The 21,120-nt window shown below is 44.3% G+C and overlaps 1 protein-coding gene and 1 long non-coding RNA gene across 2 annotated transcripts; both read left to right on the top strand.

Moving 5' to 3' along the window:
* LOC102162127 (annexin-2 receptor) lies at positions 7,195–7,737 on the top strand. The gene has a single exon (XM_005657618.1). It carries the CDS (start codon positions 7,195–7,197, stop codon positions 7,735–7,737), a length of 543 nt encoding a protein of 180 aa, XP_005657675.1.
* Positions 10,586–21,120, top strand: LOC100523870. The gene is made up of 3 exons (XR_299536.3): positions 10,586–10,775; positions 11,014–11,145; positions 11,980–21,120. It is a non-coding gene; the product is annotated as an uncharacterized LOC100523870 (long non-coding RNA).

Here is a 21,120-nt window from a genome sequence, read left to right as displayed (position 1 = left end):
AGTTCCCACTGTGGCACAGCGGGTGAAGTATCTGGCATTGCCACAGCTGTGGTGTAAGTCGCAGCTGAGATGGGATTCCATCCCTGGTGTGGAAACTTCTGTATTCTCGAATGTGCCCACCACCGCCACCACCACCACCACCAAAATTATAACCTCTCTCGAGAGTACTGATAATAAAAACAGCCTTATAAAACTTATTAGTTGACGTGTTCATTGTCTGTTCCACCCACGAAAGTGTCAGGCACTTTATGGCAGAACCCATGTCTGCTGGTTGATCCAGGGCCATGTACACATACTGGTGCTTGAGCATAATTTTGGTGCTTAGTAAGTCTGTGGAGTGGAGAAGGAGTGAAGCCACAGAACATAGGCTCCAGCCACAGGCTGAACAGAGAAAGGGCAGACGTCATTAAAATGCAACTAAACTTGCTGGAACCGTCTAATGCTAGCAACAACCCAAACAATCAGACCTGGCCAAGACCACACTCCACTTGGGTTTACTGGATGTCATTCAAGAGGGGCATATGCAGGTGTTTCTTCTCCCCAGACCTGGCTTTCTGAAGCAACGTGCAACGTGCACTGACGGTTCCCTGCAGCACCTTGTTTCTGAGGCCCTAGAGGTCCTGGACCAGAGGACTGCTTTATGCTCCTCTCTCTCCTCACCCAGACGCCTGTTTCGCCACGCAGGAGAGTGACAGTTTGGACAGTCACCTGTCTTGCTGCAAGTTTGCCTGTTGGCAAGCAAGAGGAGGGAGCCTGGTCGCTGCCCTCCTTGTACTGTGGAGAGACTGGGTGTGGACCCAGGGCTCTGCAGGGACTGAGCAGAGGCCCAGGGGAATGCTTCCCGTCCTCTAAGATGGGACAACTCTGTGTGTGTGTGTGTGTGTGTGTGTGTGTGTGGTTGGTGGTGGTTGGGGGTAGGAAATGTACAGACTGAGAGGCTTTCTCTGTGCCATGAGTGTTTGGACTTTCCCCAGACTGGTCTGCCTGGGAATTGACCTGTAGGTTCCTGTCTACTCCAACTTCAGCCCCAGGGAAGCCGAATACTGCAGATCAGGTGGCTGCCTGGGACGCAGCACAGCCATAAACCCCACTGGGGGGGGGGTCACAGGGCCCCTTTTGGCCCCAAGTCCATCTGAGGGGCCCTCTTGGCATCTGCACGCGACTCTGCCACCACCTCTGCCACCACCTCCGCGGCATTCTCCTCACCCTCCCCCAACTCACCCAGAAGTTCAGTATTTCTCAGGCTCAGATGTTCTAGCTCCCTCAGGCTCTAACCAAATCCCAGCAAGTATCCTTTACTGAATAGGTGTACTCAGAATCGTCTTGCTTCTCTGTTGATTCCAATGTGATTAAAGCCAGTTTCCTTATTCTCTGCCTGTGCAATTGATTTGGGTGGGTGGAGTCAGGATTCAAAGCAGTATTGGTGGGGGAGGTCTAGGTGGGCTTCTGTGGCTGAAAGGGGAGCTGGGGCCCAGGTCAGGGCTCCATAACATCAAAGCAATCAAAGGGGAACAAGGAGATAGAACTTTGACTAGCTTAGTGACCTGTATTAAACTCTTCATTTGTTTTCATGTTGCTAAAGTAGTAACTCCCCAGCACAGCTTGGGAATGAATTCGAAGGGATCTTTGGAAAGGCAATATGGCCATATGCATGAATTTTTTTTTTTTTTGTCTTTTTGTCTTTTTGTCTTTTTGCCTTTCCTAGGGCCACTCCCATGGCATATGGAGGTTCCCAGGCTAGGGGTGGAATCGGAGCTGTAGCTGCCGGCCTCAGCCACAGCCACAGCAACGCGGGATCCAAGCCGCGTCTGTGACCTACACCACAGCTCACGGCAACGCCGGGTCCTTAATCACTGAGCAACCAGGGATCGAACCCGCAACCTCACGGTTCCTAGTTGGATTTCTTAACCACTGTACCACGACAGGAACTCCCACAATGTCTAATGAATTTGTAAAGAAAAATGAAAGAAACAGGCCCTTGTTTTCATTTCTGCATTTTTAGTTTTTAGGAGCAACAACCTCATTTAATAAACTTTTTTTAAAAAAAGAAATTTAAGCAGTATGAATGGTATTTTGCTTTCAACAAAACTGTATAAGTAAATTTTACTTGTTTCCGATGAAGTTTAAGTTCCTTACTGAGGTAGCCTAGGAGCTACTCTGTGTTCCTTGCCAACTGGGCCTCTGCAGGGGGCAAATGGCCACAAAGTTTCCTTCTTTGGCCAAGCAAGAAGGAGAAAAGAGCCAGACAGGGAGTGCCAGACTCAGTCATTGTGCTTAAAACCTCCTCTTGAAAGTGACACTCCAGGACATTTGATAGCCTACGTGACATCTTCATTTCCTCCGTGAACACTACTGCATGTGCCCTGCTGTTTGATGAGTTGTTTCCAATAATTGGGCTGGAGAATGAGCAGGAAAATCTTTTCCTCCTTAGTGACCCTTAGGTCAGACTAGCATGGACTTAGAGAAAAACCTTCCCTCCCTCTGGTGGGCAGTGTGCAGGGTGAGGTGTTTCCAGAAGGCCAATGGCAAAGGAGCTCTATTGCGAGGTCCCAAGCAAAGTCAGCCTTTAAATCTGGGCAAATCTTGGGGTATGAGTAGGGTAAGGAAGGAATCAGATTAAGCATGAAATCTTTCTCTCAGTTAATTTTCCCTCTTGTTCTAGCTACGAAACTGCCCCTTGGTCTTTAATTTCAAGGTCCTTTCCATCCTCCACATTCACTCCACCACTGGACTCAGCCCCTCATCACACCAAACTCCAGGTACCCCAATCCCTGAGCTACTTCAGGGCCTAGCAGGAAACAGAGTAGCTCCTTGCTCCCTCCCAGGATCCCTGGGTTAAAAACACATACCAAAGACATTCAAATTCCTTTATTAAAATGGTTTATTTAAACTGTGATGGAATGACATAAAAGAAAGATGTAAAATTTCAAGAGGAAAGATTGAGAGAGATTTTTTTCATCTTTTAATCTTATGGTCTCACCTAAAATCATGATCAGTACAAAACAAACCTTCTCAAAGTATCCTGAAGACCACACCAAAGGAAAAATGTTAATATTTACATAGATTATTAAGGACATTTAGATTAATTTTTCTAAGACTATTAAAAGGATTGTAGGAGTTCTCTGGCGGCTCACAGGGTTAAGGACTTGGCACTGACACTGTAGCAGCTCGGGTCACTGATGCGGTGTAAGTTACATCCCTGGCCCAGGAACTTGTGATGCCATTGGGGTGGCCAAAAACGACAAGAAGAGACTACAGTAAGTAATTATAATGTTGAATGTGATGGCTCCATTTTTTTAAAATGTATTTTATTGAAGTACAGTTGATTTACAATGTTATGTTACTTTCTGCTATACGGCAAAGTGATTCAGTTAATTACAGTTTTTCCTGTATTTCTTTTTACGATTTGAAGGAATAGATAATGGAATAACTCAAATAGTATAAGCATAAAATGATCGATTAGGAGACAAAAGATAACTTGGAACTTGAGGGGATAATGAAGACAGATTTTGCCTGAATTTCAGGAATGACTCTAGAACCAGATAGCCACAAAGCAGTTCTCAAAAGAGATACTGTCAGAGACCAAGAGACATTAAATTTGGTACAAATACCAAGGCTGCTCTTTTCAGACTTGCAAGACCCCCTGGGAAATGTGAGAATACTGAGGTCATTCCAAGTGTTTGTTGGTATGTGTGCATCCAGTTATTCTCATGCATTATTGCTGGAAGGTAAATGCCACCTGCATCCTGAAGAATAATAAGGAAATTCGCAATAAATGTATGTGTATGCATTCTTTAAATGACATACTTCGGCTTATGGGTATGTATCCTAGAGAAATTCTCTCTCAAGGGTTCTATTATGTGGTGAAGGTGGGTAACTGGCGATGTGAGTGTCTGCGGTGGGACAGCAGGCAGGTGCAATGTGTCAGGGGCTCACCAGAGGTTAACAGACCAACATTAGAAGCAACAGATGGAATGTACTGCTGACAATCTTAGAAACATACAAATGAATTAAGAATGAGCTAAATTAGAGATATATAACCTGATAACATTACAGCAACCGAAGATACATGCACAAAGAAAAATATTACAAATCTGGCTGATACAAAACACACATAAAAAATAAAATAGTTTCTAATGGGAATAATTGAAATAGAATTAGAGGGAGCACAGAAAGGGGAGCCACTAAGAATATAATGCAGGTAATTACATTAAAAAGGATATGAGTTCTGCAAATAACAAAAAAGAAAGAAAGAAAGAAAGAAAGAAAGCAAGCAAGCAAGCAAGCAAGCAAGAAAAACAAAGGAGGAAAACCATTGAAAATGTGGCATTAACTCAAGGCATTTGCCCATTACCTAAGAAAAGCACCTTATACATGAAGTTTCTCTTTGATTCAGATCATCAAATAGACATATTTTTTTTCTACACTAGAGTGTAGAACTCTGAGTAGGCATGGGACTCTCCTTTCCCGAACTCCCACCCAATCACTCCTTTACTTGTTCCCTTCCCTATGTGCTGGCATGAAGACCTGGAACCACAATCCAGCTCCTGCCCAAAGTAGCTTTGTGCTCTGGCAAGGATGAATCACTGGGGAGTCTCAGCTCTAAAACCAGGTGATTCACTGGTGTGCTAAATTATAAGAGAGTGGAGTGTCATTTGTCAGGCTAGCCAAGTGAGTAGAGGACTTTTTTAAAAATATAGAGAGAGAATGAATAGAAATGATGGACCAGGGCTGGGCTTCTCTCCCCAGGGACCTTCCTCTCCTCCCATCCCCCTCCTTTAACCCAATCACCAAAACCAGTCCCAATGTCCAGAGCTCCTCCCAGAAAGAGGTAGTTTTCTCCTCAATCCCATGAGCCTCCGAGGCAATTTGCAAGGCAAATGAGACTCTGTCCCCACCTACCAGCACAAGCAGCTCTCCCACCCCCACAGCAGACAGACAGTATAAAAGGCGCTCTCAGAACCAGGCTGAATCTTTCACCTCTTGGCTTAGAAAGGCTCCTGGTCTCTGCCTGGTGAGGAGGCTGAAGCCATGGAAGGCCACGCACCCACCCTGGAAGAGCCTCCCTGGAGATGGGCACATCCAGAGCCCCACATGCCCCCGGGCCTGAACCGAGAACAGGCCTGGGCCTGGGCTCTGGATAACTTCCCTGCGCTGAGCCGCCCCTCCTGCCAGCGCCCCCAGTTCTGCGAGGACCCGCTCTACTGTGCCTGTGGGAGGCTGCAACACGCTTGCGCCAGACACACGGACCATCCTCCAGTGGAGGTCTGCCCAAAACGCTGCCGAGACCCACGCGTCCGAGAGCCAGCGGCTACCCCTAATCCGGCTACCCCTAATCCGGGATGGAGCAGCAGTCCCCTCAAGAAGAGGCCGAAGCCACAGACCTCAAGGCACTGCTGGGCCTGAACAGCCAGGAGATGCCAGCAGCAGCCCAGGCAGATTAGACACGCAGCCAGATCGCCTCCAGGAAGCCAGGCCGACAGCCACCCCACACCCCAACCAAGCTGCAGAAAACCCAGGGGAACTTGGCAAGGCAAGGACCACAGCCTGCCACCCGGCCCACACTTCGCCTTCGACCCACGTCCTGGGCTGGAGCCTAAGTCAACTCAGCGGTGACCCTCGTTTGCCTGGCTGGACTGCTCCCCTAGGCCCGCCTTGCTCCCTTGCTGGGGGAAGAGCCTCCAGGTCTCTGGGGTGCAGAACACGCCTCATAGGTCCTTCCTCTCCTGGATTCCTGACAGGTTTTCCAAGGAGCAAATCTCTCTTCAGGAATCCATACTCTCTTAAGGAACTTTCTTGCAGCTGGATTCAGAACTGTCATGCTTCTCTGTCAATTCCAATGTGATTAAAACCAGTTGCCTTATTCTCTGCCTGTGCAATTGATTTGGGTGGGTGGAGTCAGGGTTACAAGCGGTATTTGGGGGGGTGGGTGTGTGGAGGTGGGCTTCTGTGGCTGAAAGGGGAGCTGGGGCCCAGGTCAGGGCTCCATAACATCAAAGCAACCAAAGGGGAACAAGGAGATAGAACTTTGACTAACTTGGTGACCTGTATTAAACTCTTCGTTTGTTTTCATGTTGCTAGAGTAGTAACTCCCCAGCACAGCTTGGGAATGAATTCGAAAGGATCTTTGGAAAGGCAATAATATGGCCCTATGCATGAAATGCTTCAGTGTGAATTCTCTTGACCCAGAATTCCACTTCTACAAGCCAGAAATGGCAGTTTAAATAGAAATGTGTGGCTCAGTGGATATGAATCTGACAAGCATCCAGGAGGAAGCTGGTTCACTTAATGGCTTCACTCAGAGTCAAGATCCAGCATTGCTGTGAGCTGTGCTGTATGTCACAGATGTGGCTCTGATCTGGTGTTGGCATAGGCCTGTGGCATAGGCCAGAGGCTACAGTTCTGATTTGCCCCCTAGCCTGGGAAGCTCCATGTGCAACGGGTGCAGGCCTAAAAAGACAAAAATCAATAAATACATAAATAAAATAAAGTGAAAAATGAAAAGAAATGTGCTTGGGAGTTCCCGTTGTGGTGCAGTAGAAACGAATCCAACTGGTATCCATGAGGATGCAGGTTCAATCCCTGTCCTCCCTCCGTGGGTTAAGGATCCAGCGTTGCCATGAACTGTGGTGCAGTAGGTCTGAGGCAGCTCAGATCCGGTGTTGCTGTGGCTGTGATGTGGGCCAGCGGCTACAGCTCCGATTCGACCCCTAGCCTGGGAACCTCCATACGCCGCGGGTGCGGCCCTAAAAAGACAACGCAAAAACAAACACACACACACAAAGTGTCAGGCACTTAGGAAACTTTTCACAAAAGGGTAACTTTCCAAATAGCTTGTCTTGTCGGAGCCTCTGTACCTATCGTTCTTTAAAACAAACACGCAAGATTGCTGTACACCTATAAACGGAATAAAATTCATCAACTCCTAAAAAATCAATCAAACAGGCAAACAACAACAACAACAATTAACCCTATCAAGGCGGCAAAACTGATTCACCTTCAGCCAACTCCACCCAAGAAGATTGGATTTGCCCAGAACCTCCTCACGTCCCCGCTTCCTAAAGCTATTTGCAACCTGAGAAAATGGCACCGCCCACCCTCACACCCTCTGATTGGATCCCCAAGGGCCAGGCAAAGTATAAATTCGCCAGGTAAGGACCCCTTAAACATTTCCTCCTCTCTCTGCGCAAAGCCATGGAGCAGACGGTTCCCCGCTGCGTGCGCGAGCCCTGGGATTCCGCCGAGGACTCCCAGGAACCAGAGGCGCTGCAAATCTTGAGCTCGGGGGACCCCGGAGGCTGGCGGCTCCCTCTGTATCCTAGTCTGGGCCAGCTCTCCTGGGACGACCAGGACGTCAGTCGGGAACTCCTCTCGACCCCCTGCGGGCTGCTGCGCCCATTCTGCCCGAAGCACGGACCCCGAGCTCAGAGCGCCTGCAGGCCGAGCGCCGAGCCGCTGGCCCCGCACACGCCCACGACGCCCGGGACCCGCCGCCAGCCACAGGCGCCCCGGGGAGAAGCGGCCGCCGCCCGCCCCCAGCGCTTCCCTGGGCGAGTCTTCTGGCGCCCAGGGCCCAGCAGCTGGAAGCCGAGACCTCTGACCGCGGGGACCCGACCAGAGGAGCATCGCCCTCCTCCTGGCCTGGGAAGGCACCACCCGACGTCGCAACGCTGGTGGCGGCGGATCTCCCTGAAGTGGCTGGCAAACCCCCTGGGCTGCCTCGCCCACTGCCTCTAGGTCCTGGAGACCCTTCATCCCTTCATCGGAAGATCTCCTAGGACTGATGTTATTACAAAGACACCTCTCCGGTTTCCCAAGCATGTAACAGTTCGTCTTCATTAGACCTTTGTGGATGTTTCTGTCCCTCACCTAATAAATGACACGAAATCCCAACAACTCTCTCTTTCCCTGTGTTCCTGCTTTGGATTTGGGGGAGGGATCTGGGGACAGGGATCAGATGGCCAGTGCCAGTTGGGACCCTCAGTGCCTTGATCTCCTGGGCACAGCGGGGTGGCCAGGGATCTGGCAAAGCCAGGGTCAACCTGGGTCACATGTGCTGGGTGCTAGAAATTCAGCAAAAAGCAGCCCTGGGAATTCCACTTCCCTGGAGAAATGCTCCTGCTCCCTGGCACTGGCCCTTTCCCCTTCCAGTCCCTCTGCGGGGCCAAAAGCTCTTCTCTTGGTACTCCTCAACCTTAGGAGGGGTATCACTTTTGATAAACATCAATAACTCCCTTTTGAAATAATGCCTGGGCAGCCCATGCATGTAGCCGAAGCTGTGTATGAAGCAGGGATTCTCAAAGGCAATAAGTAGTTTACATTATTGTCAGGGACCCATCCAAGCACTTAAAGAAAGCTGATTCCTCCCAGAGGAAGACCTTCGGAACCATGGGTTACAACCTGAGGTTTTGTCCACTGGAAAAGACACCAGATAAAGCATTCTTCACAGCCACGTTGGAAGAGATCAAATCAGGTATTACCAACAAGCAGTAAGCTCTTGGGGTCACATTTCTCAGCTCAAAAAAGGCCTCCTCTCTCAAAAGGACCACAAGTCTAGTTTCTGACACCTGGCTTCAACTGACTAACACAGGCACCAGAGGTTGAGAAGAAGACAAGAGAACAGTGGTAGACAGCTAGCCCAAGAGTCTGGACCTGGCCTGTAAGATGCATGGTACTAGCTCAAACTCTGTTAATGTACCAGGTGTCTGTCTATCAAAGGTGAAAGTCATTGCTTCCTTTCTAGCTATGCTTTTGGCCCAGTGGTCAAGATGGAAAGAAACGCCTGAGGGAAGTTATCAGAAAGAATTACTACCAGGGGCAGTTTAACTGATTGTTGAGTGTATCACCAAAGTTCCAGGTCAACACCAAGCTGATTTAGACCCCTGGTACTTCCCATCACTGACTTTTCCGATATCCCTAAGGTTCCCACTTAGTTACAGGGACCTCCTTCTGGCCCACCATTTCAGGTTCAAGTTCTCCAATGTATTACTAGGTCCATCTCTGGTCTAACACAATCCTGGGTCCTTAGACACCAGGCATGCGGACCCTATCCTGGGTCCTTACCCTAGGACCCCCTCGTTGTGTCCCCTACTGGATTAACAAATAAGGGAAAGATGCAAGTCATGTGTGCCAGCAACTCCGCCACATCAGACATCATACAGATGGCTTTTGGAAGGCCTGTAAAAGAGGTGACCTATAGTTTAATACTGTGCCAACAAAACTCCCAACTGATGAAGCTATCAATGAGAGCAATGAGATCCTCTGGGAGGAATCCCTTACGCTCCCTAGGTTTGGTCTTCATATCGGAAATTGGAACTGACTCACAGAGCACCTAAGTTCCAGGCGAGTAAGAAAAGCTCTCTTTGGCACAGAGAGCCAAGGTGGAGGTAGCAGGGATAGCGGGGGCTTGGCTTTGCAGGCGAAAGTGCGGATGCGAAACCGCGGGCTGAGCGAGAGGAGCGTTGAGTAGCACCCCGCCCGCCGCTACTATGTCGTCGGAGAGACGGATACCGGGCTTTCCGCCTCCTCTCCAGTGCACACGCGCGGCTCGGAGAGCTGCGGCTGAGCGCGGACACGGGCACGAAATCGGGAGAAACTGCACTTCTGTTAAAATGATATAAGTGAGTAATAAGTCCTAAAACGCAAATATCCGTGAAAATGAAACAACCCAATCACATCGCTAGCAGAGCAAAACACACCGATAAAGAATTTTTAAAAGCTCACCATTCAGGCAACCTAATCCTACAAAGAACAAACAGCAAACATCCTTTCAAGGTGCAGGGATCCTTAGCTTTGCAAGGATTTAGCCTCGCTAAATTGGTGTTGGCCGCGCAGAAAATCTCATTCCCAGGCACCGCCTGACTTGTATGCCGGTGAAGGGGGAGCATGGGGGACAAGGAACCTTGCAAATCGAAACCAGCTCTAAGCGAATGGTTAGCGGTTGCGGTCAGCCATCCCGGGGGAGAAAGGGAAGGCCTCCGGGTTGCGATCCCAGAGAAAGCGCTGGCTGGGCTCTAGTGGGAACTATTTCTGAGAAAACGCCGGCCCAGTGCACTTGCCGAGGCAGCAACAAACAACCCGGGGATAGAGCTCCTGAGGGTGCCCGACCAGCAAGGCAGGCGAAGTGCAGATGGCAGTGCTGTGGCCAAAGGCAAAAATGCCTCTTGGCGCCTTTAAGGGTGCTGCCACCTAGAAACTGCGGACACCGAGAGTTGAGCGGTGCCGACACCGAGAAAGATCGGAGTTGCATGCGATGAAATGAAATGAATGGAATGGGATGAAAATTTCAAAATAAAACATAGACCAGGCTTGAAAAATCCCTTTAGCACACCAAACAGAATGAGCCACGTAAGCAAAAATAAGTCGAGCTTATTTGAGAACTTACGGGAAATTTAACTCAAGCTCTTTCTCGTAAATGCCTTTGAAAACTATTAAAAAAAAAAAAAAAAAAGAACAAAAACCCTCAAGTAACCTTCCTAAAATGGAATAAACTAACCACCCGTTAGCCAATCCCCTGCCCTCTGGAAATACCCATTGTAATAACCAATCACCGTAAAGGTCAAACGACTTCCTCCCCGTTTGCTTTTTAAACTGCCCTGAAAACTCAGTCCTCTGAGCTTCATACTAGTTTTAGGTTTGGAATCTTCCTGTTTGTGAACAGTTTGTTTCTCCCTCAGTAAAACATTTCTATCCGGTAAAGCTCTCTAAATTTTCTTTTAACCGTTGTTGTCAGAAGTAGAATGGGAAGAAGAGCCCTGAAGAAAACCCCAAAGCTGGTGAGTAAGTGGTGCTAGTACCCAGGGAATCCATTGCACTCAGTGATTTCTTTTGGGGATGGGCATATGGAGGTACTCAGGCTAGGGGTAGAATGGAGCTCCAACTACCGGCCTGTGCCACAGCAACCGGGGATCCTAGCCGCATCTGCGACTTACAGCCGTAGCTCATTGCAAAGCCAGATCCTGGTCCCACGGAGCGAGGCCAGGGCTCTAACGCTTTTCCTCCGGATACCGCTAGGATTTCTTTCCGCTGCGGCGCCACGGGAACTCCTACGCTCAGAGATTTCTGGTCGATCTGGTATCCCAGCTCTGTTGCCTTTGTCTTCTGCTCTCGGATTTCGTTAAGGCACCTTTATGGAAGCTTCAAAAGGTAAGAAACTCGTGTTTTGGAAGTGCTGTTGGAAACCTGGCTGTGTTAAAATGCCTTAGGGAATTCAAAGGCAAGTACGGGTTCCACTTGGTCCAAAATTGGAACCAGGATCTTGTGCCTTTTGGGGAAATGGGTGAACTATCAGATGATTTGTGGTGAAATAAAATTTACATTTTCAGGCAGCACAAGAAAATGTAAACATAAAATTCTTTCTCTCTCTCTCCCTAGTACTCCTCACCCCTTTCATCTTCCTCCCTGCCTCCCTAATGTGCAGCCTGCTTGTGCATAACACATCAACCATACCTCCTCAGAAATGGGAATACCTGCTCCACTGCAATGATTCTTTTTTACCTCCCCACCCCTTACCAAAGCCAGCAATGTAACTTCTTCAAAATTGCACTTTCCCAAGTCTATGGCGGGGGTGTCACAGGGACATACAGCTTGATTTGTGTGTGTTTACTTGGACATTGTATATTTAATGGACTTTATGTAATATGTCATCGTGTTATTTTGATGTAGGATCTTTTGTCTGGAAAATGTATATGACTGTGCCTTTAACAGGTAACAGGAGGAACAGTTCTCAGAGCTTCTAAGCTGGGTTATAATCTTCACTTTGGCTTTTACAAAATTACCTTTTGCTTCGTAACTTGATCCATTGAATTTCCAACAACGTTTGCTTCACATAGTTGGTAGGATATCAGACACCCACCAGTGAACACCTGGAGTCTGCTCTGAACCTACAGTTTTCACCCGATTAGTAGAACTTAAAACTCAGAGCAAAAAAGGGAAATAAGCCTTTTTATTTTATTTTATTTTATTTTTTGTCACATCTAGGGCCTCACCCACGGCATATGGAGATTCCCAGAATGGGAGTCTATTCAGAGCTGTACTGCAGTCAAAGAAATGCCAGATCAGAACCAGATCTGTGAAATTACATCACAGTTCATGGCAGTGCTTGATCTTAACCCACTGAGAGAGACCAAGGATCGAACCTGAAACCTCATGGTTCCTAGTCCGATGCATGATGGATCTAGGGCAGGTAAGTAGCAACCTTGTCATGGGGAGCGGTCAAATATTTGATCACCTAATGCTGTCTACCTAAGGATTGATGAGCAAAGGAAGAAAATGACTATATACAATATTAATAAGGAACAATGACCTACTGTATAGCATGGAGAAACCTAGTCAATACTCTGCGATGGCCTATGTGGGACGAGAATCTGAAAAAGAATGGATATATGTATGTGTATGACTGATTCGCTTTGCTGTACACCGGAAGCTAACACAGCATTGTAAGTCAGCTATGCTGGCATGAAACAGTTTTACTGTATTGGAGTGGAATAAGTGGAAATACACTGTTCTGATGAAAAACTGGGAAGAAAACCAAAACTAAGTTAAAGTGCACCAAAATGTATCCTTTTGATTGAAAAACATAGTGGGAGGAAAACAAAAAAAAAAAAAAAAAAAAAAAAAAGAAGGGAGAAAATAGGAAGAAATCGTTCTAATGAAAAATTGTAAGCGGGGGGTGGGGGTGGGGAGAGAAGTGTGCATATTGAAATGTATCATTCTGATAAAACAAACAGAAAACAGTAACAAAACGGACTGTGAGGAAAAGAAACCCCAAAAGTAATAGTAAAAGAGCGAGAACCGAAATAAATCGTTGCAATGAAAAATCATAAACAGAGGCGAAAATGAAAGAGAAAAAAGCAGTGTGAATTGGAATTCATTCTTTTTTGATGGAAACCCGGGATCTGAGCCGGGTCTCCGACCTGCTCGACCCACACCACAGCTCGAGGCAACACAGCGGTGATCCTTATACGTAACCAATTTTTCAGCAGTGTCTGAAGGAAGGAAACTGCAAAGTTTTGAAATACTCATTGTTTGAATGTAAAAGAAAGGGATATTGATGTTGCTATGCTGAAAACAAGAAAGGATTTTCTCTGGTCCTTGACACAGAGATGCCAACATAAGAAACACTTTTTGTGACATCCATTCGGTTGGACCGGTTTTTTTTGTTTGTTGGTTGGTTTGTTTGTTTCCTTTGGCTCTGTAACACCCAAGAGAATGGGTGCGTTTTGGGATTCCGTATGTATAAAGTAAACGATTCTCTTGCCCTAAGTTATTTTTAGAAGAAAAATGTAATTGAACAGTTATGGGCTGGGAATATAACAGTTGCGTTTTAATAATTGTTCTGAAGCATAGAGAATGGAAAGGTTGTCATGTTCAGACTTGATAACGCAACCAAATGATGCAATTTGTACATCCTTTGTGAGTACTGTGAGGGCCACTGATGGGCCTGCTAAGATCAACTTGGAACCTGGGGAGAAAAGGTCTGTTACAAAAGTTTAGGATAAAACTTTGTTTTATGAAGTCTGTACTAATGTAGTTCTAAGGTAAATTGTGATTGGTTTGTTGGGGGTGGTGGTGAGAAGACGGAGAGATATGGTGGATGGAGGGCAGGTAAGTAGCAACCTTGTCATGGGGAGCGGTCAAATATTTGATCACCTAATGCTGTCTACCTAAGGATTGATGAGCAAAGGAAGAAAATGACTATATACAATATTAATAAGGAACAATGACCTACTGTATAGCATGGAGAAACCTAGTCAATACTCTGCGATGGCCTATGTGGGACGAGAATCTGAAAAAGAATGGATATATGTATGTGTATGACTGATTCGCTTTGCTGTACACCGGAAGCTAACACAGCATTGTAAGTCAGCTATGCTGGCATGAAACAGTTTTACTGTATTGGAATGGAATAAGTGGAAATACACTGTTCTGATGAAAAACTGGGAAGAAAACCAAAACTAAGTTAAAGTGCACCAAAATGTATCCTTTTGATTGAAAAACATAGTGGGAGGAAAACAAAAAAAAAAAAAAAAAAAGAAGGGAGAAAATAGGAAGAAATCGTTCTAATGAAAAATTGTAAGCGGGGGGTGGGGGTGGGGAGAGAAGTGTGCATATTGAAATGTATCATTCTGATAAAACAAACAGAAAACAGTAACAAAACGGACTGTGAGGAAAAGAAACCCCAAAAGTAATAGTAAAAGAGCGAGAACCGAAATAAATCGTTGCAATGAAAAATCATAAACAGAGGCGAAAATGAAAGAGAAAAAAGCAGTGTGAATTGGAATTCATTCTTTTTTGATGGAAACCCGGGATCTGAGCCGGGTCTCCGACCTGCTCGACCCACACCACAGCTCGAGGCAACACAGCGGTGATCCTTATACGTAACCAATTTTTCAGCAGTGTCTGAAGGAAGGAAACTGCAAAGTTTTGAAATACTCATTGTTTGAATGTAAAAGAAAGGGATATTGATGTTGCTATGCTGAAAACAAGAAAGGATTTTCTCTGGTCCTTGACACAGAGATGCCAACATAAGAAACACTTTTTGTGACATCCATTCGGTTGGACCGGTTTTTTTTGTTTGTTGGTTGGTTTGTTTGTTTCCTTTGGCTCTGTAACACCCAAGAGAATGGGTGCGTTTTGGGATTCCGTATGTATAAAGTAAACGATTCTCTTGCCCTAAGTTATTTTTAGAAGAAAAATGTAATTGAACAGTTATGGGCTGGGAATATAACAGTTGCGTTTTAATAATTGTTCTGAAGCATAGAGAATGGAAAGGTTGTCATGTTCAGACTTGATAACGCAACCAAATGATGCAATTTGTACATCCTTTGTGAGTACTGTGAGGGCCACTGATGGGCCTGCTAAGATCAACTTGGAACCTGGGGAGAAAAGGTCTGTTACAAAAGTTTAGGATAAAACTTTGTTTTATGAAGTCTGTACTAATGTAGTTCTAAGGTAAATTGTGATTGGTTTGTTGGGGGTGGTGGTGAGAAGACGGAGAGATATGGTGGATGGAGGGCAGGTAAGTAGCAACCTTGTCATGGGGAGCGGTCAAATATTTGATCACCTAATGCTGTCTACCTAAGGATTGATGAGCAAAGGAAGAAAATGACTATATACAATATTAATAAGGAACAATGACCTACTGTATAGCATGGAGAAACCTAGTCAATACTCTGCGATGGCCTATGTGGGACGAGAATCTGAAAAAGAATGGATATATGTATGTGTATGACTGATTCGCTTTGCTGTACACCGGAAGCTAACACAGCATTGTAAGTCAGCTATGCTGGCATGAAACAGTTTTACTGTATTGGAGTGGAATAAGTGGAAATACACTGTTCTGATGAAAAACTGGGAAGAAAACCAAAACTAAGTTAAAGTGCACCAAAATGTATCCTTTTGATTGAAAAACATAGTGGGAGGAAAACAAAAAAAAAAAAAAAAAGAAGGGAGAAAATAGGAAGAAATCGTTCTAATGAAAAATTGTAAGCGGGGGGTGGGGGTGGGGAGAGAAGTGTGCATATTGAAATGTATCATTCTGATAAAACAAACAGAAAACAGTAACAAAACGGACTGTGAGGAAAAGAAACCCCAAAAGTAATAGTAAAAGAGCGAGAACCGAAATAAATCGTGGCAATGAAAAATCATAAACAGAGGCGAAAATGAAAGAGAAAAAAGCAGTGTGAATTGGAATTCATTCTTTTTTGATGGAAACCCGGGATCTGAGCCGGGTCTCCGACCTGCTCGACCCACACCACAGCTCGAGGCAACACAGCGGTGATCCTTATACGTAACCAATTTTTCAGCAGTGTCTGAAGGAAGGAAACTGCAAAGTTTTGAAATACTCATTGTTTGAATGTAAAAGAAAGGGATATTGATGTTGCTATGCTGAAAACAAGAAAGGATTTTCTCTGGTCCTTGACACAGAGATGCCAACATAAGAAACACTTTTTGTGACATCCATTCGGTTGGACCGGTTTTTTTTGTTTGTTGGTTGGTTTGTTTGTTTCCTTTGGCTCTGTAACACCCAAGAGAATGGGTGCGTTTTGGGATTCCGTATGTATAAAGTAAACGATTCTCTTGCCCTAAGTTATTTTTAGAAGAAAAATGTAATTGAACAGTTATGGGCTGGGAATATAACAGTTGCGTTTTAATAATTGTTCTGAAGCATAGAGAATGGAAAGGTTGTCATGTTCAGACTTGATAACGCAACCAAATGATGCAATTTGTACATCCTTTGTGAGTACTGTGAGGGCCACTGATGGGCCTGCTAAGATCAACTTGGAACCTGGGGAGAAAAGGTCTGTTACAAAAGTTTAGGATAAAACTTTGTTTTATGAAGTCTGTACTAATGTAGTTCTAAGGTAAATTGTGATTGGTTTGTTGGGGGTGGTGGTGAGAAGACGGAGAGATATGGTGGATGGAGGGCAGGTAAGTAGCAACCTTGTCATGGGGAGCGGTCAAATATTTGATCACCTAATGCTGTCTACCTAAGGATTGATGAGCAAAGGAAGAAAATGACTATATACAATATTAATAAGGAACAATGACCTACTGTATAGCATGGAGAAACCTAGTCAATACTCTGCGATGGCCTATGTGGGACGAGAATCTGAAAAAGAATGGATATATGTATGTGTATGACTGATTCGCTTTGCTGTACACCGGAAGCTAACACAGCATTGTAAGTCAGCTATGCTGGCATGAAACAGTTTTACTGTACTGGAATGGAATAAGTGGAAATACACTGTTCTGATGAAAAACTGGGAAGAAAACCAAAACTAAGCTAAAGTGCACCAAAATGTATCCTTTTGATTGAAAAACATAGTGGGAGGAAAACAAAAAAAAAAAAAAAAAAAAAAAAAGAAGGGAGAAAATAGGAAGAAATCGTTCTAATGAAAAATTGTAAGCGGGGGGTGGGGGTGGGGAGAGAAGTGTGCATATTGAAATGTATCATTCTGATAAAACAAACAGAAAACAGTAACAAAACGGACTGTGAGGAAAAGAAACCCCAAAAGTAATAGTAAAAGAGCGAGAACCGAAATAAATCGTTGCAATGAAAAATCATAAACAGAGGCGAAAATGAAAGAGAAAAAAGCAGTGTGAATTGGAATTCATTCTTTTTTGATGGAAACCCGGGATCTGAGCCGGGTCTCCGACCTGCTCGACCCACACCACAGCTCGAGGCAACACAGCGGTGATCCTTATACGTAACCAATTTTTCAGCAGTGTCTGAAGGAAGGAAACTGCAAAGTTTTGAAATACTCATTGTTTGAATGTAAAAGAAAGGGATATTGATGTTGCTATGCTGAAAACAAGAAAGGATTTTCTCTGGTCCTTGACACAGAGATGCCAACATAAGAAACACTTTTTGTGACATCCATTCGGTTGGACCGGTTTTTTTTTGTTTGTTGGTTGGTTTGTTTGTTTCCTTTGGCTCTGTAACACCCAAGAGAATGGGTGCGTTTTGGGATTCCGTATGTATAAAGTAAACGATTCTCTTGCCCTAAGTTATTTTTAGAAGAAAAATGTAATTGAACAGTTATGGGCTGGGAATATAACAGTTGCGTTTTAATAATTGTTCTGAAGCATAGAGAATGGAAAGGTTGTCATGTTCAGACTTGATAACGCAACCAAATGATGCAATTTGTACATCCTTTGTGAGTACTGTGAGGGCCACTGATGGGCCTGCTAAGATCAACTTGGAACCTGGGGAGAAAAGGTCTGTTACAAAAGTTTAGGATAAAACTTTTTTTTATGAAGTCTGTACTAATGTAGTTCTAAGGTAAATTGTGATTGGTTTGTTGGGGGTGGTGGTGAGAAGACGGAGAGATATGGTGGATGGAGGGCAGGTAAGTAGCAACCTTGTCATGGGGAGCGGTCAAATATTTGATCACCTAATGCTGTCTACCTAAGGATTGATGAGCAAAGGAAGAAAATGACTATATACAATATTAATAAGGAACAATGACCTACTGTATAGCATGGAGAAACCTAGTCAATACTCTGCGATGGCCTATGTGGGACGAGAATCTGAAAAAGAATGGATATATGTATGTGTATGACTGATTCGCTTTGCTGTACACCGGAAGCTAACACAGCATTGTAAGTCAGCTATGCTGGCATGAAACAGTTTTACTGTATTGGAATGGAATAAGTGGAAATACACTGTTCTGATGAAAAACTGGGAAGAAAACCAAAACTAAGCTAAAGTGCACCAAAATGTATCCTTTTGATTGAAAAACATAGTGGGAGGAAAACAAAAAAAAAAAAAAAGAAGGGAGAAAATAGGAAGAAATCGTTCTAATGAAAAATTGTAAGCGGGGGTGGGGGTGGGGAGAGAAGTGTGCATATTGAAATGTATCATTCTGATAAAACAAACAGAAAACAGTAACAAAACGGACTGTGAGGAAAAGAAACCCCAAAAGTAATAGTAAAAGAGCGAGAACCGAAATAAATCGTTGCAATGAAAAATCATAAACAGAGGCGAAAATGAAAGAGAAAAAAGCAGTGTGAATTGGAATTCATTCTTTTTGATGGAAACCCGGGATCTGAGCCGGGTCTCCGACCTGCTCGACCCACACCACAGCTCGAGGCAACACAGCGGTGATCCTTATACGTAACCAATTTTTCAGCAGTGTCTGAAGGAAGGAAACTGCAAAGTTTTGAAATACTCATTGTTTGAATGTAAAAGAAAGGGATATTGATGTTGCTATGCTGAAAACAAGAAAGGATTTTCTCTGGTCCTTGACACAGAGATGCCAACATAAGAAACACTTTTTGTGACATCCATTCGGTTGGACCGGTTTTTTTTGTTTGTTGGTTGGTTTGTTTGTTTCCTTTGGCTCTGTAACACCCAAGAGAATGGGTGCGTTTTGGGATTCCGTATGTATAAAGTAAACGATTCTCTTGCCCTAAGTTATTTTTAGAAGAAAAATGTAATTGAACAGTTATGGGCTGGGAATATAACAGTTGCGTTTTAATAATTGTTCTGAAGCATAGAGAATGGAAAGGTTGTCATGTTCAGACTTGATAACGCAACCAAATGATGCAATTTGTACATCCTTTGTGAGTACTGTGAGGGCCACTGATGGGCCTGCTAAGATCAACTTGGAACCTGGGGAGAAAAGGTCTGTTACAAAAGTTTAGGATAAAACTTTGTTTTATGAAGTCTGTACTAATGTAGTTCTAAGGTAAATTGTGATTGGTTTGTTGGGGGTGGTGGTGAGAAGACGGAGAGATATGGTGGATGGAGGGCAGGTAAGTAGCAACCTTGTCATGGGGAGCGGTCAAATATTTGATCACCTAATGCTGTCTACCTAAGGATTGATGAGCAAAGGAAGAAAATGACTATATACAATATTAATAAGGAACAATGACCTACTGTATAGCATGGAGAAACCTAGTCAATACTCTGCGATGGCCTATGTGGGACGAGAATCTGAAAAAGAATGGATATATGTATGTGTATGACTGATTCGCTTTGCTGTACACCGGAAGCTAACACAGCATTGTAAGTCAGCTATGCTGGCATGAAACAGTTTTACTGTATTGGAATGGAATAAGTGGAAATACACTGTTCTGATGAAAAACTGGGAAGAAAACCAAAACTAAGTTAAAGTGCACCAAAATGTATCCTTTTGATTGAAAAACATAGTGGGAGGAAAACAAAAAAAAAAAAAAAAAAAAAAAAAAGAAGGGAGAAAATAGGAAGAAATCGTTCTAATGAAAAATTGTAAGCGGGGGGTGGGGGTGGGGAGAGAAGTGTGCATATTGAAATGTATCATTCTGATAAAACAAACAGAAAACAGTAACAAAACGGACTGTGAGGAAAAGAAACCCCAAAAGTAATAGTAAAAGAGCGAGAACCGAAATAAATCGTTGCAATGAAAAATCATAAACAGAGGCGAAAATGAAAGAGAAAAAAGCAGTGTGAATTGGAATTCATTCTTTTTTGATGGAAACCCGGGATCTGAGCCGGGTCTCCGACCTGCTCGACCCACACCACAGCTCGAGGCAACACAGCGGTGATCCTTATACGTAACCAATTTTTCAGCAGTGTCTGAAGGAAGGAAACTGCAAAGTTTTGAAATACTCATTGTTTGAATGTAAAAGAAAGGGATATTGATGTTGCTATGCTGAAAACAAGAAAGGATTTTCTCTGGTCCTTGACACAGAGATGCCAACATAAGAAACACTTTTTGTGACATCCATTCGGTTGGACCGGTTTTTTTTTGTTTGTTGGTTGGTTTGTTTGTTTCCTTTGGCTCTGTAACACCCAAGAGAATGGGTGCGTTTTGGGATTCCGTATGTATAAAGTAAACGATTCTCTTGCCCTAAGTTATTTTTAGAAGAAAAATGTAATTGAACAGTTATGGGCTGGGAATATAACAGTTGCGTTTTAATAATTGTTCTGAAGCATAGAGAATGGAAAGGTTGTCATGTTCAGACTTGATAACGCAACCAAATGATGCAATTTGTACATCCTTTGTGAGTACTGTGAGGGCCACTGATGGGCCTGCTAAGATCAACTTGGAACCTGGGGAGAAAAGGTCTGTTACAAAAGTTTAGGATAAAACTTTGTTTTATGAAGTCTGTACTAATGTAGTTCTAAGGTAAATTGTGATTGGTTTGTTGGGGGTGGTGGTGAGAAGACGGAGAGATATGGTGGATGGAGGGCAGGTAAGTAGCAACCTTGTCATGGGGAGCGGTCAAATATTTGATCACCTAATGCTGTCTACCTAAGGATTGATGAGCAAAGGAAGAAAATGACTATATACAATATTAATAAGGAACAATGACCTACTGTATAGCATGGAGAAACCTAGTCAATACTCTGCGATGGCCTATGTGGGACGAGAATCTGAAAAAGAATGGATATATGTATGTGTATGACTGATTCGCTTTGCTGTACACCGGAAGCTAACACAGCATTGTAAGTCAGCTATGCTGGCATGAAACAGTTTTACTGTATTGGAATGGAATAAGTGGAAATACACTGTTCTGATGAAAAACTGGGAAGAAAACCAAAACTAAGTTAAAGTGCACCAAAATGTATCCTTTTGATTGAAAAACATAGTGGGAGGAAAACAAAAAAAAAAAAAAAAAAAAAAAAAAAAA

Source organism: Sus scrofa, chromosome 16 (genome assembly GCF_000003025.6).
Source record: "Sus scrofa isolate TJ Tabasco breed Duroc chromosome 16, Sscrofa11.1, whole genome shotgun sequence".
In the NCBI taxonomy this organism is placed as follows: Eukaryota; Metazoa; Chordata; class Mammalia; order Artiodactyla; family Suidae; genus Sus; species Sus scrofa.
Note: the sequence above shows the minus strand (reverse complement) of the source record. Positions and strands in the feature narration are given on the sequence as shown.

Coding starts and splice junctions, on each gene's coding strand:
- LOC102162127 (XM_005657618.1), top strand. CDS start 7,195: ATGGAGCAGACGGTTCCCCGCTGCGTGCGCGAGCCCTGGGATTCCGCC.